This window comes from Salmo salar, chromosome 07, assembly GCF_965601325.2.
Source record: "Salmo salar chromosome 07, fSalSal1, whole genome shotgun sequence".
NCBI lineage: Eukaryota > Metazoa > Chordata > Actinopteri > Salmoniformes > Salmonidae > Salmo > Salmo salar.
In genome coordinates, this window is record NC_138297.1 from 17,131,755 (window position 1) to 17,147,581 (window position 15,827).

Genomic DNA, 15,827 nt, shown 5'->3' on the forward strand with positions numbered 1-15,827 from the left:
GACTTTCCAAACAGGGATCTGCTTTAGGTAACCTTCCTTACAGCTGACAGGTCACTTCTTCTCTGCTCCCCACAAAATAAAAGTCCTGCATGTGCACCATTTGTGGGCAGCAATCCATGCACAAGAGGCTTTTAGGGGACTTTTATTTTTTACATGAGGTGTAGAGAGGAAGTGTAGGTACACATCCTTGGAAAATAAATGAATTTATATATATAAAAACATAATGGACTTGGATTAATATATGGATTAATTATTGCTGGCTTTTCATTTGAAAAACCCCAAAGGAAAATAACAAAACCACACATCTCAGGGTTGTGTTAGATTTTATTTGGTCTCGTTTTCTTTTTGAGTGTATCCTTTATGTTTTTCCACAGGTTAAACCCCATTAAAATAGTCAAGAACAAAAAAACAAGTACACACATTCTCACAAACACGCCTCTGATGCACAACAATAAAATAGTTTTTGATTAGGCCCAGCCCAGTGCGGATTTCACAAACAACTCAACAAATGACGACATCCTCTCAAAGCCCAACGACAAACTCATACGAGCAGAAACCAAGGGCTCTATTCAATTCCTATTGCCAAACTGAAATGTAAAGGCACTGTTCCCACGTTGGCAGAGAGAGCATTCAAGGTAAATGCTGCGTATGTCGGCTCACTCAGAAATTCCTTTACATTTCCATCCACGAAATCTGTAACGCTTCAGCGATACAGACTGAATAGAGCCCCAAATCTGGGAAATTGTACTACTTTGAGGAAATGCAACACAACACTCATCACATAGCCTATGTTTTTGAAGAAAATTAAAATGGATTCAGAAAGGAATGTTTAACAAACACAAAGCAAATATATATATTCTACAGAGACAGGGAGGAAGTCACAAAATGTCCACTGTTGTCAAGACATATTTCAGTCAAACTGAAGACCTCATCTCTACAGGGTGGATAGCAGTCTCTCAGTATGGGTGCCTCGAAAGGATCTCCGTTTGGGATCTTGTTCAATGTACAAGTCAGAAGGATATCTCTCGAAAAATATTTATGCCTAGAGAGATTTTACAAAACCATTTTGGTTCAATTTGGAAGCAGGAATATGAGAGTTTTCCCCAGTGAAGCGCCCATACTGTTTCATCTTAAATACTCCAGTGAAAAACTAATGTGAAATACAATAAAAACCTATGTCATCCAAAAATATGAAGCAATCAAGCATCCTAATGTAGACTGTCTCTGGCCCTCTTCAAAATGTTTTAAGTCCAGTGTTTTAAAAAAAGGGCCATTATAAATATGTCCTATCACTTGTCACCCTATATAAAAAACTCCATAGCAAGCTGATGGGAGCTGGTCACAGTAAGGAGTACTACAGTGCATTTGGAAAGTATTCAGACCCCTTCCCTTTTTTCAAATTTTGTTACGTTACAGCCTTATTCTAAAATGGATTAAATAAAATGATTCGCCTCAATCTACACACAATACCCCATAATGACAGAGTGAACACAGGTTTCCAAAATTGTTGAAAAAAAAAAGTGTGTATATATATATATATATATATATATATAAACTATTCAGACCCTTTGCTGTGAGACTCGAAATTCTCAGATGCATCCTGTTTCCGATGATCATCCTTGAGATGTTCCTACAACTTGATTGGAGTCCACGTGTAGTAAATTCAATTGATTGGACATGATTTGGAAAGGCACACCCCTGTCTATATAAGGTCCCACAGTTGACAGTGCATGTCAGAGCAAAAACCAGCCATGAGGTGAAAGGAATTGTCTGTAGAGCTCCGAGACAGGATTGTGTCGAGGCACAGATTTGGGGAAGGGTACCAAAAACTTCCTGCAGCATTGAAGATCCCGAAAAGAACACAGTGGCCTCCATCATTCTTAAACGGAAGAAGTTTGGAACCACCAAGACTCTTCCTAGAGCTGGCCGCCCGGCCAAACTGAGCAATCGGGGGAGAAGGGCCTCGGTCAGGGATGTGACCAAGAACCCGATGGTCACTCAGACAGAGCTCCAGAATTCCTCTGTGGAGATAGAAGAACCTTCCAGAAGGACAATCATCTCTGCAGCACTCCACCAAATCAAGCCTTTATGGTAGAGTGGCCAGACGGAAGCCACTCCTCAGTAAAAGGCACATGATTGCCCAATTAGAATTTGCCAAAAGGCACCTAAAGGACTCTTCAAATCATGTCCAATTGAATTTAACACAGGTGGACTCCAATCAAGTTGTAGAATGATCAAGAATGATCAATGGAAACAGGATGCACTTGAGCTCAATTTCAAGTCTCATAGCAAAGGTTCTGAATACTTATGTAAATAAGGTATTTCTGGTTTTTATTTGTAATAAATGAGCAAACATTTCTAAAAAACTGTTTTTGCTTTGTCATTATGGGGTATTGTGTGTAGATTGCGGGGGGGGACAATGTAATCAATTTTAGAATAAGGTTGTAACGTAACAAAATGTCTGAATACTTTCCAAATGCACTGTGTACAGTACTGTGATTAACTGAGTGTGAGTCCAAACATATCCCAGGGAATTGCACCATCCAAACCATCTTTTATAGGTTACTTACCGTTTGACGATTTTGATTAAATTAGTTAATTTAAGCAGGACTTTAGTGAGATGACCTATACCAACAAATACCCCCCACATATCTTGCATATGAACTGTTTACTCAAATGAACCAAAAGGAAAAGAGAGAGAAATCAGATAATTTATCGGATTCAGTCTAATTCAGGTTGACAGGGTAACCCTCTCTGTCAACACCTTCAAATGTTGACAGCTCCATCAGAGATATTCTAATTAGATTTATTCAGTTTATGTGTTCCATATGCTTTTGTGTAAGGACTTGCCTAGTTAAATAAAAAATATATAAAGCAGCTACCCAGAATTCAGTTCAGTTCATAATGTGTGGGAAAATGACGCATGGACCAATCTGTGGGTATTTAGTTCCAAGGTCTAGATGCGTCTCCTCCGTAGCTCTTATTATTGTCCTGATTGACTATTGACTGAGGGTAAGAAAGAAAGCCGTTACCTGTATGAGGAATTAACAAAGATGTGTCAAAAGCACATGCGTGTGTAATTGTTTCGTTTACAGCCAATCGCTCCCTCTAAAGTGTACTATATTTTGAATCATCCCGGTGTGTGTGTGTGTATGTATATATTTTCAACCTTTATTTAACTAGGCAAGTCAGTTAAGAACAAATTCTTATTTACAATGACAGCCTACTCTGTCCAACCCCGGACGACGCTAGGCCAATGTGTGCCCTGCCTTATGGGCTGGATGTGATGCAGCCTGGATTCGATCCAGGGAAGTAGGGCACTGAGATGCAGTGCCTTAGACCGCTGAGCCACTCGGGAGCCCAAGTGTGGTTGTCTAGTGTGGTTGTCTTGGAAACAAATCTGCCTCATTTATTTGATTTAGGCCTCTTAACTGTTATCATTTGAACGAGAGGACAACAGATTGTGACCTTGAAGAGCTTTCAGACTAAAACGGATGAGAAATACACTTAAGAGCTAGCTTCAGAACTAGACTACACCTGGTATTGGCTTAGCCTCACACAGACATTATTGGCTCCCTAGAGACTATTTTCCCCCACGGTTGGTAAAGGTCATCTTTAATAATTTTGTTTGACAACATCATGCAGAACAAAAGTACATGGCAGGTGATCACAAAGAGACATAATCCCCCTCTGGTAATAATAGCTGGGTACGAGAGGGTGGAAATGGAGTCCATAAATCGGGTTTATTTGAATGAACGTCTAATTCATTCAGTCCAGGTAAGTAGCGAGGATGATGGGTAAATGAGCCGCATCTGGCCCTAAATCTCCACTAACGATGAAGGAGAGGGAGAGCATGCCTTGGCTGAGGCAGGAAGCAATTACCGTAATAGACCCGTTGCGATTTGTTAAGTGAAAATAAAAGAGCTTCAATAATTTGGTTATGTTACTAACTGATACAACTCAAAGCTTGACACAAATGGACAAAGTATGCATGAATGAAGCCAGTATTTGTCCTAGAGACCTATTGGCGTACTTTCCTCTCCTCCTCTGCAAAGTTCTGTTTCATTCAGGCCTGTCAGCACGGATGGGGGGGCACCGATTCGCGATGACGGATGAGGCAATGCCTGAAAGGGCAGCACGTCACAAACAACTCGTCAGGAGTTTCTTATTGGAGCGCCGCCTGTCATCCGCATCAATCAAGGGACCAGCGGCGCGACCCGACAGCGGTCTAGGAGCGTTCAAGGAATCTAGTTTCCTGTCCAAAAACCTGTCATCACCATGACCAGGTTAGAAGACCATGGAGATAATCAAAGAGAGAAACAAGGGCGGAGGGTTTTTTCTTTCAATTGGGTTAAGGCCAGGGAGATAAGGTAGACTTTTGATTCTATCCAGACATCATGAGTGAATTTGAATTGTGTACAACCGAAAAGGTCATCCCAAAGGTTATCGTCTAATGACCTTTGCACCATATGGAACAGCGGAGACAAAAGAGACACAAACACAGGCACACACAATAATATACACACACACGGATTTTGTATTGTAGATAAGTGGCAGTGGAGAAGGGGCCTGAGGGCACACACTTACTGTGTTGTGAAATCTGTTGTGAATGTATTGTATTGTTTAAAAAAAATGGTATAACTGCCTTAATTTTGCTGGACCCCAGGAAGAGTGGAGCTAAACGCAACCGCATATATATTATGGGGATCCATAATAAATACAGCTAGTTACTTCAAGAAAATTGTAAATGTTCAATCTCACTACCAGTGTAGTATGACACCCAACATGAAGGGGAGATTCCACTGTATCTGTTTGTCTGATGGCTTGCCAAGATCAAAACACACTCCTCAAACAGATCACTCTGACTCTTGACCTAAAACGATCAAATGTAGTCAAACTGATCATCTACACAAGATTATCACATAGGTGGAGAGTGACCGTGCCCTTAGTAAAGCAAACATACAACTTCACAAAAATGCAGAGAGGCATAAGTTGAGTAAACTCTCTTTGGGGTTATCTGTGCACTACACTATAGCTTTTAAAAGGGTTGGACGCATCCGACTGACAGCGTGTGGTCTAAAGGAAATCACAGATAAGACCTTGAAGAACTGAGACGGACATGAGGGCTTGGGCCTAGACAGACTGACTGACACATGACGAGACAGACGGACAGGCAGCAATACCGATGCTCTTGCGACAATTTCGACCATCAGTCTCAGTTTCATCCTATGGGAATTACAGGGGTTGTCTGTTGACTTGTATGTTGAGGCTAAAGTGCAGGGGTCTTGTATGAACTAGTATAGTAGGCAATAACACACCTGCCACAGCTTTAGATGACTGTGATGGGAGAGGGAAAAGCCAGGGGCCCAGAGCGGAGGAGCTGCTCTATATTCAATGGCACCCTATTCCATATACAGTGGGGAGAACAAGTATTTGATAACCTGCAAAATCGGCAGTGTTTCCTACTTACAAAGCATGTAGAGGTCTGTCATTTTTATCATAGGTACACTTCAACTGTGAGAGACGGAATCTAAAACAAAAATCCAGAAAATCACATTGTATGATTTTTAAGTAAATAATTTGCATTTTATTGCATGACATAAGTATTTGATACATCAGAAAAGCAGAACTTAATATTTGGTATAGAAACCTTTGATTGCAATTACAGAGATCATACGTTTCCTGTAGTTCTTGACCAGGTTTGCACACACTGCAGCAGGGATTTGGGCCCACTCCTCCATACAGACCTTCTCCAGATCCTTCAGGTTTCGGGGCTGTCGCTGGGCAATACGGACTTTCAGCTCCCTCCAAAGATTTTCTATTGGGTTCAGGTCTGGAGACTGGCTAGGCCACTCCAGGACCTTGAGATGCTTCTTACGGAGCCACTCCTTAGTTGCCCTGGCTGTGTGTTTCGTGTCGTTGTCATGCTGGAAGACCCAGCCACGACCCATCTTCAATGCGCTTACTGAGGGAAGGAGGTTGTTGGCCAAGATCTCGCGATACATGGCCCCATCCATCCTCCCCTCAATACGGTGCAGTCGTCCTGTCCCCTTTGCAGAAAAGCATCCCCAAAGAATGATGTTTCCACCTCCATGCTTCACGGTTGGGATGGTGTTCTTGAGGTTGTACTCATCCTTCTTCCTCCAAACACGGCGAGTGGAGTTCAGACCAAACAGCTCTATTTTTGTCTCATCAGACCACATGACCTTCTCCCATTCCTCCTCTGGATCATCCAGATGGTCATTGGCAAACTTCAGACGGGCCTGGACATGCGCTGGCTTGAGCAGGGGGACCTTGCGTGCGCTGCAGGATTTTAATCCATGACGGCGTAGTGTGTTACTAATGGTTTTCTTTGAGACTGTGGTCCCAGCTCTCTTCAGGTCATTGACCAGGTCCTGCCGTGTAGTTCTGGGCTGATCCCTCACCTTCCTCATGATCATTGATGCCCCACGAGGTGAGATCTTGCATGGAGCCCCAGACCGAGGGTGATTGACCGTCATCTTGAACTTCTTCCATTTTCTAATAATTGCGCCAACAGTTGTTGCCTTCTCACCAAGCTGCTTGCCTATTGTCCTGTAGCCCATCCCAGCCTTGTGCAGGTCTACAATTTTATCCCTGATGTCCTTACACAGCTCTCTGGTCTTGGCCATTGTGGAGAGGTTGGAGTCTGTTTGATTGAGTGTGTGGACAGGTGTCTTTTATACAGGTAACGAGTTCAAACAGGTGCAGTTAATACAGGTAATGAGTGGAGAACAGGAGGGCTTCTTACAGAAAAACTAACAGGTCTGTGAGAGCTGGAATTCTTACTGGTTGGTAGGTGATCAAATACTTATGTCATGCAATAAAATGCAAATTAATTACTTAAAAATCATACGTGATTTTCTGGATTTTTGTTTTAGATTCCGTCTCTCACAGTTGAAGTGTACCTATGATAAAAATTACAGACCTCTACATGCTTTGTAAGTAGGAAAACCTGCAAAATCGGCAGTGTATCAAATACTTGTTCTCCCCACTGTATGTATACTAGTTTTTTGGCAGGCATTCACACACACACACACACACACACGGATGTTGGGTTGGAACACAAGTCAGTACAATAAGGGCGTATTTTGTGTGTTTAAGCATTCAGTGTCACAGGGCACTGCATGGCTGGTTTACAAATCTACAAACTAAACCTAGAGAGGACCCTTTTGAAATACCAATATGTAATACTATGAATGGGAATAAAATTACTTTTTGCAGATTACTTTTAGAATCCTAAACCTGAAAAATCCTTGGCCATTTCCTTGTCCTTTGGTGATGACTAGACCACTCCTACTCAGTTGCACTGGACTGCCCTTATCGACTCAGACATTGACACTGCTAGCTGTTTATTTCCACTCAAGCACAATTGAAATTCCATTGTACATGCATCTTCGACTGGAGTGAATGCTCACTTTGTTCTTTATCGGATATGAAATGATAACAGACCGATTTGGGATTGACATATGCTGTAGTCTCAGGCCATACCTGCCTCTTAAACAAATCTCAATAAGAACGATGACAAAGATCAAAGATGATATGTCTCTAAGTAGTTATGTGCACATCACATAGGGGAAGAGGTAGAGAGGGGAGGCACCTTATAGGTTGAGATGCAGTCCAGTCAGTAGTCAATGGCGTGAAGCGAAAACGGACCCAATCTCTTTGGATCAAGAGAGGAGGAGTTTGCCTGACCTGAGAAGAAGTGGGATATAAGTGGTGGGTAAGGCTAGGAGTCTCTGCTGACCATCTGACCTGACCAGGAAGGAAGAACTCTGGGCCCCTGGTCACGTGACCTGACCAGGAACCAAGAACTCTGGGCCCCTGGTCACGTCCATTGGTCAGGAAAAATTCCAAGCCCTTATGAGGCAGTGCTCTAAAGGCGAGAACTTCTGTATCATCTGGAATCGCATTAAAGGGGCCTCCTGCCATGGATGCGATAAAACGAACAGCACTGCTTAAATCCACTTTAAGATCCTGACTCATTTAGTCTAAACTTTATGTTGGGGGAAATGTATCAATTAGGCAAATATCTCCATGTTAATAAATTAACCCTGTCCTTATCACAATCCTAATTAATATTATCACTCGTTCGTCAGCACAGTCATTAAGACTAATTACAAAGCTTGCCACTTGGGTAAACTCTCTTCCCCTAGAACGAAACAGCCATTGGATTCTAACGGCACGTTTTTTTTGTGAGAGGATATCTTAACCAAATTTGTTTGCAGGCTATTATACTGTAGCTTCCCTTCTAACATGCCAATTAGTCACTAAGAAATGAGTGTAATAGTCAGTGATCCTCTTTAAGTTGCTACTTCCAGGATTTCATCCAATCAAGATTTAACAGTATTCCCATGTCGGACAGAACCAATCCGGGTAGATAATTCTGGACAAATGGGGGAGGGGCTAGAGTTATGCACCCTACCACTCTGCCATACTGTAGGGGCAAACATGTATAATGCTGTGGGCTGAAGCAGTCACATTCTTTGCCACATGAACGGAATGTGCTGTGAGGCGCCTCTAGTCTCCCCAGGCTTTGTCGCCGGCTGACCTGCCAAATAAATCAGTTGAATTTTGGGAATGTGGTCAGAATGCTATTGGAATGTTATCTTTTTCCTAGTGTAATGCCTGGGTCCTGGGTTTGTTTGGCTTTAATATCCAGAGAATTTCTAAGGAACTTCGATTGGATGATATGGCACCTCTGTAGCCATACTTGGAGTACTCTCTCACATTGACCCATCACATGTTGTTTATTGCAAAGAGAGAGACAAACATGCTTGAGACTTTTTTTTGTTTGTCGAGGGTAAGACCAGAATCTTCGTCATATCTTGCACCTAGCTTCACTTAGCTCCTAGTCCTTTGCACATTTAAGACAAATCATTGAAAATAGGTTCTGAAGTAGGTTCACCACTCAAGACCAGAAACCTTTTAAAATGCTTCATAAAGCAAATTGCACTCTAAATGTCCAAGGCCCTGAATGCTTTCAGAGCTACAGATAAAGCAAGCTGCTGTTTCCAGCTTCATATTGTCCACACACTTCAAAAAATAGTAAGAGAGAGGAGTGGAAGCGATAGAGGGACTTCTGATTGAGTCTGGAGAAGCCCACCGATCTGACTCTCCAAAATATATATGAGAGAGAAAGGGAGAGCGAGAAATCCTCTGGAATAAAATGGGCATCAGACGTTGGTTTGTTGTGCACAGAAATCCACTCCCACAATCCATTGTCACTGAGCTAGATGGCAGTCAGGCTTAGCTTCCTTGTTGGTTTCTAAGGCAACACGAAACCACTCCACTGTTTGGGCACCACATTTCCCACAATTCCCCTAAAGAGGGGCAGGCATGAGTGTCATGTGCATTTTTGTTTTGAATAGGACTCCAAATCCTCCTCATTCCTAACACAGAACATATACAACCTGTATCTGTCTATTTAGGGTGCTGGGGGCCGCATTCCTAAAAAAAAAAACGCTTGTATAAACTCTGTGCTATGAGAAAGGAAAGGTCAGGGTTGGAGGTTTAGTTTAGAAGCGATCGTCTCTGGGTTGCGTGGGGGACTTGAAGGGCTTGAGTCCCAGAGTCCTCCCGGGTCGCGTCTTCTCTTTGGTGACCTCCAGGGACTTGACCCCGACCACCGCCGCCCAGCCCAGGTCGATAAGCGGCGAGTCGGCCGGGTTCAGGGGCACCACCCGGAACGTTGGCAAGGTTGGGGACCCATTGGTGGAGCAGGGCGCCGAGCGGGAGGTGGGGAACGGTGGCGAGAAGGGGTCAAAGGGCGAGGGTGTGTCGGGCGCAATGCCTGACAATGGGTCGGCTCTCAGGGAGAATGGGTCGCAGTCCGGGGAGGGGAAGGGGTCACAGTTTGTGAAGGGGTTGGTGGGCGAGGGCTGGTACCCCAATGGGTGGCTTTCTGACCGCCGGGGGCTGCGGGCGCCACCGAACGCTCCGCCACCGCCCCCAGCAGAGATGAAGCTCCAGGGGTCAATGCGGGGTCGGATGGGGGAGGGGCGCGGGCGGGGGATGACGTTGACCTCCAGGCGACGTGTTTTGGGGCTCCAGAGGCAAGGGTCAGGGAAAAGGGAGAAGGGGACCGCCAAGGGATTGTCTTCCGACTCCAGACTGTCCTGGCACATGGGGAGGTCCAGGCCTGAGAGAGAAAGAGCAGATTAAATGAGCGGAACACAGAGATGATAATAAATATGTTACGTAATAATTAATTAAAACAGGTGTCGGAAGACTGAAGCATCAAAATCTACCACGCCCCAAACAGGTTGCTAAGATACAGGAAGATAAATAATAACCATTTCACTGACAGATTAGCTAATATAAACCACATAAATCACATAAATGCCAATTGACTAAGTGTGCAGACATTTTCTTCTTAGTCTAGTACTACAGACTGACAAAAGCCTCACTTTCAATGATGGAAATTAGACCCTACTGAGGCATTGAATAAGCACTGACGCGAGATCAGCTTCCGTGTAGATGATAGGGTTGAAAAGGTGGGTGTCAGATGACCTGAGACAGCTCTCTGGAGGCAGTAATAATAGTGATAACTGCAATCGTAATTGTGCTGTTAAACTCAACCATTGTGGTTAGGCCTATTTTATGGGCATTTTGGGAAAACCCCTTTCAGTCTGTTGGGACACAGAAAATTCCTGTAGGTGTGGTATAGGACCTTATCTATGGGGAGAATTCTCCCACTAAGGGGAAACAGTCACTATAATGGAATTAGTCTTTAGCGCTGAACTCCAGAGCAGTGCTGTTAATCAAATGCACCTCCACGACGCTTTCGACACTTTATAGTGTCCATCCATGCTCCAACAAACTGAGGCTGTTCTGGGGGGGGGGGGGGGGGGGTATACTCAGTGTATATAGGAACTAGGGTGCAATTTGGGACGCATCCTAGAGAAACATAGAAATACAATTACACAGACATATTGAGTGTACCCATGAAAGTACAGTCAAATTGCTGAGCAGTGTTCTGAGATTTTTTCTTTTCTTCCTTCTAGTAATTCCATTACTGTCCAAACAAGTTGCTGGCAAAAACATTATAACAACTTGTTATTTTCATGTCATTACAGCTAATAAAACGTAACATATTACGGTGTACGGTAATTGCGTGATTTGTTTTATGTAGCTTTTGACTCTAAGTGCTCCTTGTGATGAGTTGCTTGATTAGAAGATGCTAGTTATTAGCAGCATTACAAGCAGAGACAGGCTTGATGAAGGGCTTGAGGCTGTTCTACCATGGCATCCTTAGAGAAAACACTGTTGTCTGACAGACAAGACTAGATATGAAGTTAACGTATAAAATGGCACCGGAGGGCAACTCTTTAAAACAGCCCTGAACTGACTGAGAATGTATTACCTTTACTCTTTAGCTCCATCATCATTATAACTGTCAGAGCTGCTATTAAGTAAGCCACACGCAACGCATATGGGGGAGATGTGTGTTTTTGTATCGTAATGATGAAATAATAAAGATCTCCTGTCTGGAGTCTGAAGGGGGAAGTATGTTGCGTGCATGTGTCTGTATTTGTGCATATACACTCACCTAGTTGAGAGGCAGAGAGCAGGCCTTGGCTGGACCTCCTCCTCCTGTCTGACCCCTGGCCCCAGGCATCACAGCCTGCCTCCCCGTTGGTGTGGTGGGGGGACGGGGCCAACTCTGCTGGGCTAGCCTGCCCCTGGACCTGGTAATGGGGGCTCCGGGGGCTTTGAGAGGTCTGGGCGTGCCTGTGGCAGGCCCTCTCCCGGGGGTGAGGCGGAGGTGGCGTGAGGGGCAGGGGCTTCACCCCGGGAGCGTGCAGGGCGCAGGGGAAGTCAAAGAGGGGCCGGGGGAGGTGCTCCAAGCTGGAGAAGGTTATAAGGTCATCCACCACCGGGGGGTCCGAGGAGGAGGGGATTTTGAGGGCCGTGATGGGGACCTCCTGCAGAAGGTGGTGGTGGTCCAGGGGTGGGGGGTTAGTCCGGGGGGGAACCCTGGGGGGGATGTGAGGCACCTCCAGGTGTCGTCCCAGTGCCACAGAGGCCAGGAGGGAGCCGCCGCCCAGTAGGGCCCGGTGGGTGCTCCTCAGCAAGCCTCCCAGGGAGCGGTGCTCAGGCCTGGGGGAGCCCCCCTCCAGCCCCTCCTCAATGCCCGAGTCCCCCTGAGGTAGAGTAGGCCTTGGGGGCTCCTTCACCGAGGAGCCTGGGGGGGAGGAGCGAGAGAGAGCTTGGTTGGTCAGCTCATGCATACAGAATACTAATTTAGGACAATTTACAATCAGCTATTACCCAATTAGTTAGGATAGAGGGGGTGTTTGTGTGAATATGGTAAAGTAACTCTGGTAGTGATGAAGAGCATACCGTTTTGGACAGGCGTGGAGGGTCTGTACTCCTCAAAGTCATCCTTGGATTCTCCGTTCTCATTGCTGTCCATGTCCAGAAGCTTGGCTCTCATTGAAAGACTGGAACATACATAATTGCTTTAAAACACAATATTTCTGCTTCAGCCAATACAGTGCCACACAATGTTCCACATTGGATTCATATCTGGCCTGTGTGTATGGAGGGGTGGATTTTATTTATATAACTAGGCAAGTCACTTAAGTACAAATTCTTATTTACAATGACGGCCTACCAAAAGGCCTCCTGCGGGGACAGGGATAAAAAGAAGAGAAAAAATATATATATATATGACAAAACACACATCACGACAACACAAGAGAGCCCTAAGATGAAAACATAGCAAGGCAGCAACACAACATGACAACAACATAGTAGAAACACAACATGGTAGCAGAACAAAATGGTAGCAGAAAAAAACATGGTACAAACATTATTGGGCACAGACAACAGCCCAAAGAGCAAGAAGATCGAGACAGACATAAATCACGCAAAGCAGCCATATCTGTCAGTAAGAGTTTCCATGATTGAGTCTTCGAATGAAGAAATTGAGATAAAACTGTCCAATTTGAGTGTTTGTTGCTGCTTGTTCCAGTCGCTAGCTGCAGCGAACTGAAAAGAGGAGCGACCCAGGGATGTGTGTGCTTTGGGGACCTTTAACAGAATGTGACTGTCAGAACGGGTGTTGTATGTGGAGGATGAGGGCTGCAGTAGATATCTCAGATAGGGGGGAGTGAGGTCTATGAGTTTTATAAATAAGCATCAACCAGTGGGTCTTGGGACGGGTATACAGAGATGATCAGTTTACAGAGGAGTATAGAGTGCAGTGATGTGATGTGTCCAATAAGGAGCATTGGTGGCAAATCTGATGGCCGAATGGTAAAGACAATCTAGCCGCTCGAGAGCACCCTTACCTGCCGATCTATAACTTATGTCTCCGTAATCTAGCATGGGTAGGATGGTCATCTGAATCAGGGTTAGTTTGGCAGCTGGGGTGAAAGAGGAGCGATTTCGATAGAGGAAACCAAGTCAAGATTTAACTTAAGCCTGCAGCTTTGATATGTGCTGAGAGAAGGACAGTGTACCATCTAGCCATACTCCCAAGTACTTGTATGAGGTGACTACTTCAAGCTCCAAACCCTCAGAGGTAGTAATAACACCTGTGGGGAGAGGGGCATTCTTCTTACCAAACCACATTACCTTTGTTTTGGAGGTGTTCAGAACAAGGTTAAGGGTAGAGAAAGCTTGTTGGACACTAGGAAAGCGTGTTGGAGAGCATTTAACACAAAATCCGGGGAGAGGCCAGCTGGGTATAAGACTATCATCTGTAAATAAATGGATGAGAGTTTCCTACTGCCTGAGCTATGTTGATGTAAATTGAGAAGAGCGTGGGGCCTAGGATTGAGATTTGGGGTATTCCATGGGTGAAAGGCAGTGGCTGACACAGCAGATTTTCTGACTTTATACACTGCACTCTTTGAGGTAGTTAGCAAACCAGGCCAAAGACCCCAGAGACACCAATACTCCTTAGCCGGCCCACAAGAATAGAATGTCTGCCGTATAAAAAGCTTTGGCCAAGTCAATAAAAATAGCAGCACAACATTGCTTAGAGTCAGGGGCAACGGTGACATCATTGAGGACCTTTTTAAGGTTGAGTTGACACAACCATAACCTGAGTGGAAACCAGATTGCATACCCGAGAGAATACTATAGACATCAAGAAAGCCAGTCAGTTGATTATTAACAAGTTTTTCCAACATTTTTGATAAACAGGACAAACTAGAAATAGGTCTATAACAGTTAGGATCAGCTTGATCTCCCCTTTAAATAAAGTACGAACCGTGGCTGCCTTCCAAGCAATGGGAACCTCCCCAGAAAGGAGAGACAGGTTAAACAGGTTGGAGATAGGCGATGATAGGGGCAGCAACCTTAAAGAAGAAAGGGTCTAAACCATCTGACCCAGATGTTTTTTTTGGGGTCAAGTTTCAGGAGATCCTTTAGCACCTCGGACTCAGTGACCGCCTGTAGGGAAAAACTTTGTAGCGGGGCAGGGAAAAAAAGAGGGAGGAACATCAGGGATAGTTGAATTAGAAGGGGTGGGAGATGAGGAAATGTTGGACGGGCAAGCTGGCATGGCTGAGTCAAATAGGAATCCTGACTTAATGAAGTGGTGATCACAGAGCTCAGCCATGTGTTTCTTGTCAGTGTAAGGGAGGGGGTTACTACCTGCTCTCCTGTGGGCTGAGGCGCAGGACTTTGGGGCTCTTAGGGCTCTGCGGCCTCCAGTGGGGGCCCAGCCGGTCCCCGTTGGCCTGCTTGTTGTGTGGAGGGGCCTCTAGGGGCCACATGGAGCTCAGACCAAATGCCCTGTTGTTCTCACTAGGGCTGACTGGAAAGAGAGAGCGAGAGAGCAAGAGCGCGCGAGAGAGAGCGCGAGAGAGAGAGAAGTTTGGGAATAGAGGGGAGAGGTGGGGAGCGACAGAGAATGGGGGAATCAAAGCGGGCAATAATAGAAGTGAGATTCCACCTGGTGCTGCACACTTAGACTTTCTCATCCCCTCAGGGCTAGCGATGCTAATTCAGCTACGCTAATGTTAAACAAACACTGACTGCATGACTCAGCAGCTCTCGCAGAGCCATCACACAACAGGCTTCCCGTCCTAAAGGGGGTTCTGACTCCGAGATGCAAATTTCTGTCACGTTAGTCATTCACGACGTCGCTGCAATCTCTATGGGCTAACACAGTGCAAAGATGCTAAGACGCTAAAGCGCTAACATAATGCTACCGAAATTCTAACCATATGACCCCTGGGTTCAGTAAGTCATTGTCTGCCGTGACATAGCTAGCACAGATGTTTGCTAAATAAGGAAATACATTTTAATGACAACTGCACACTGAGCCCTAAAAAGTACCATTAAGCCTACAAATGATTACAGACGCATGAATCCAACCCACTTTTTAAACGCATAAATGAATCAAACAGATGTTTTCGAAAACCACTAATCCAATAAAAGATTTAATATAAATTAAATTGCAATCTTTACTGTGCTGTTAAACTCAACCATTGTGGTTAGAACTATTTTATGGGCATTTTAGGATATACCCTTTCAGTCTGTTGGGACACAGAAAATTCCTGTAGGTGTGGTATAGGACATTATCTATGGGGAGAATTCTCCCACTAAGGGGAAAGAGTCACTATAATGAAATTAGTCTTTAGCGCTGAACTCCAGAACAGTGCTGTTTATCAAATGCCCCTCCACTCCTACTTAGCGCTGTAACACACAGACCAATGAATTTAGTTGGTTTCTTATTCAGTAAAGAGACATTGTGTAACAGCACACGCATGTAAAAATACAGAGATGATTTCTGTCATTGTAGCACATGGAGCAAAGACTCCCCTAGCTGGTAGAAAGAGGACATTGCA

At 44.7% G+C, this 15,827-nt stretch overlaps 1 protein-coding gene across 1 annotated transcript in view; it reads right to left on the minus strand.

Annotated features, from left to right (window-relative positions):
• Positions 1–306: 306 nt before the first annotated feature.
• LOC106608687 (mitogen-activated protein kinase kinase kinase 11) overlaps positions 307–15,827 on the minus strand; it is a 50,709-nt gene continuing 35,188 nt past the window's right edge. Inside the window, exons 7-10 of the mRNA XM_014206786.3 lie at positions 14,629–14,791; positions 12,364–12,464; positions 11,570–12,205; positions 307–10,159 (exon numbers count right to left, since the gene is read on the minus strand). Of these exons, the coding sequence (XP_014062261.2) occupies positions 9,537–10,159; positions 11,570–12,205; positions 12,364–12,464; positions 14,629–14,791 (1,523 nt within the window). The 3' untranslated portion in view covers positions 307–9,536. The remainder of the gene's footprint in view (positions 10,160–11,569; positions 12,206–12,363; positions 12,465–14,628; positions 14,792–15,827) is intronic.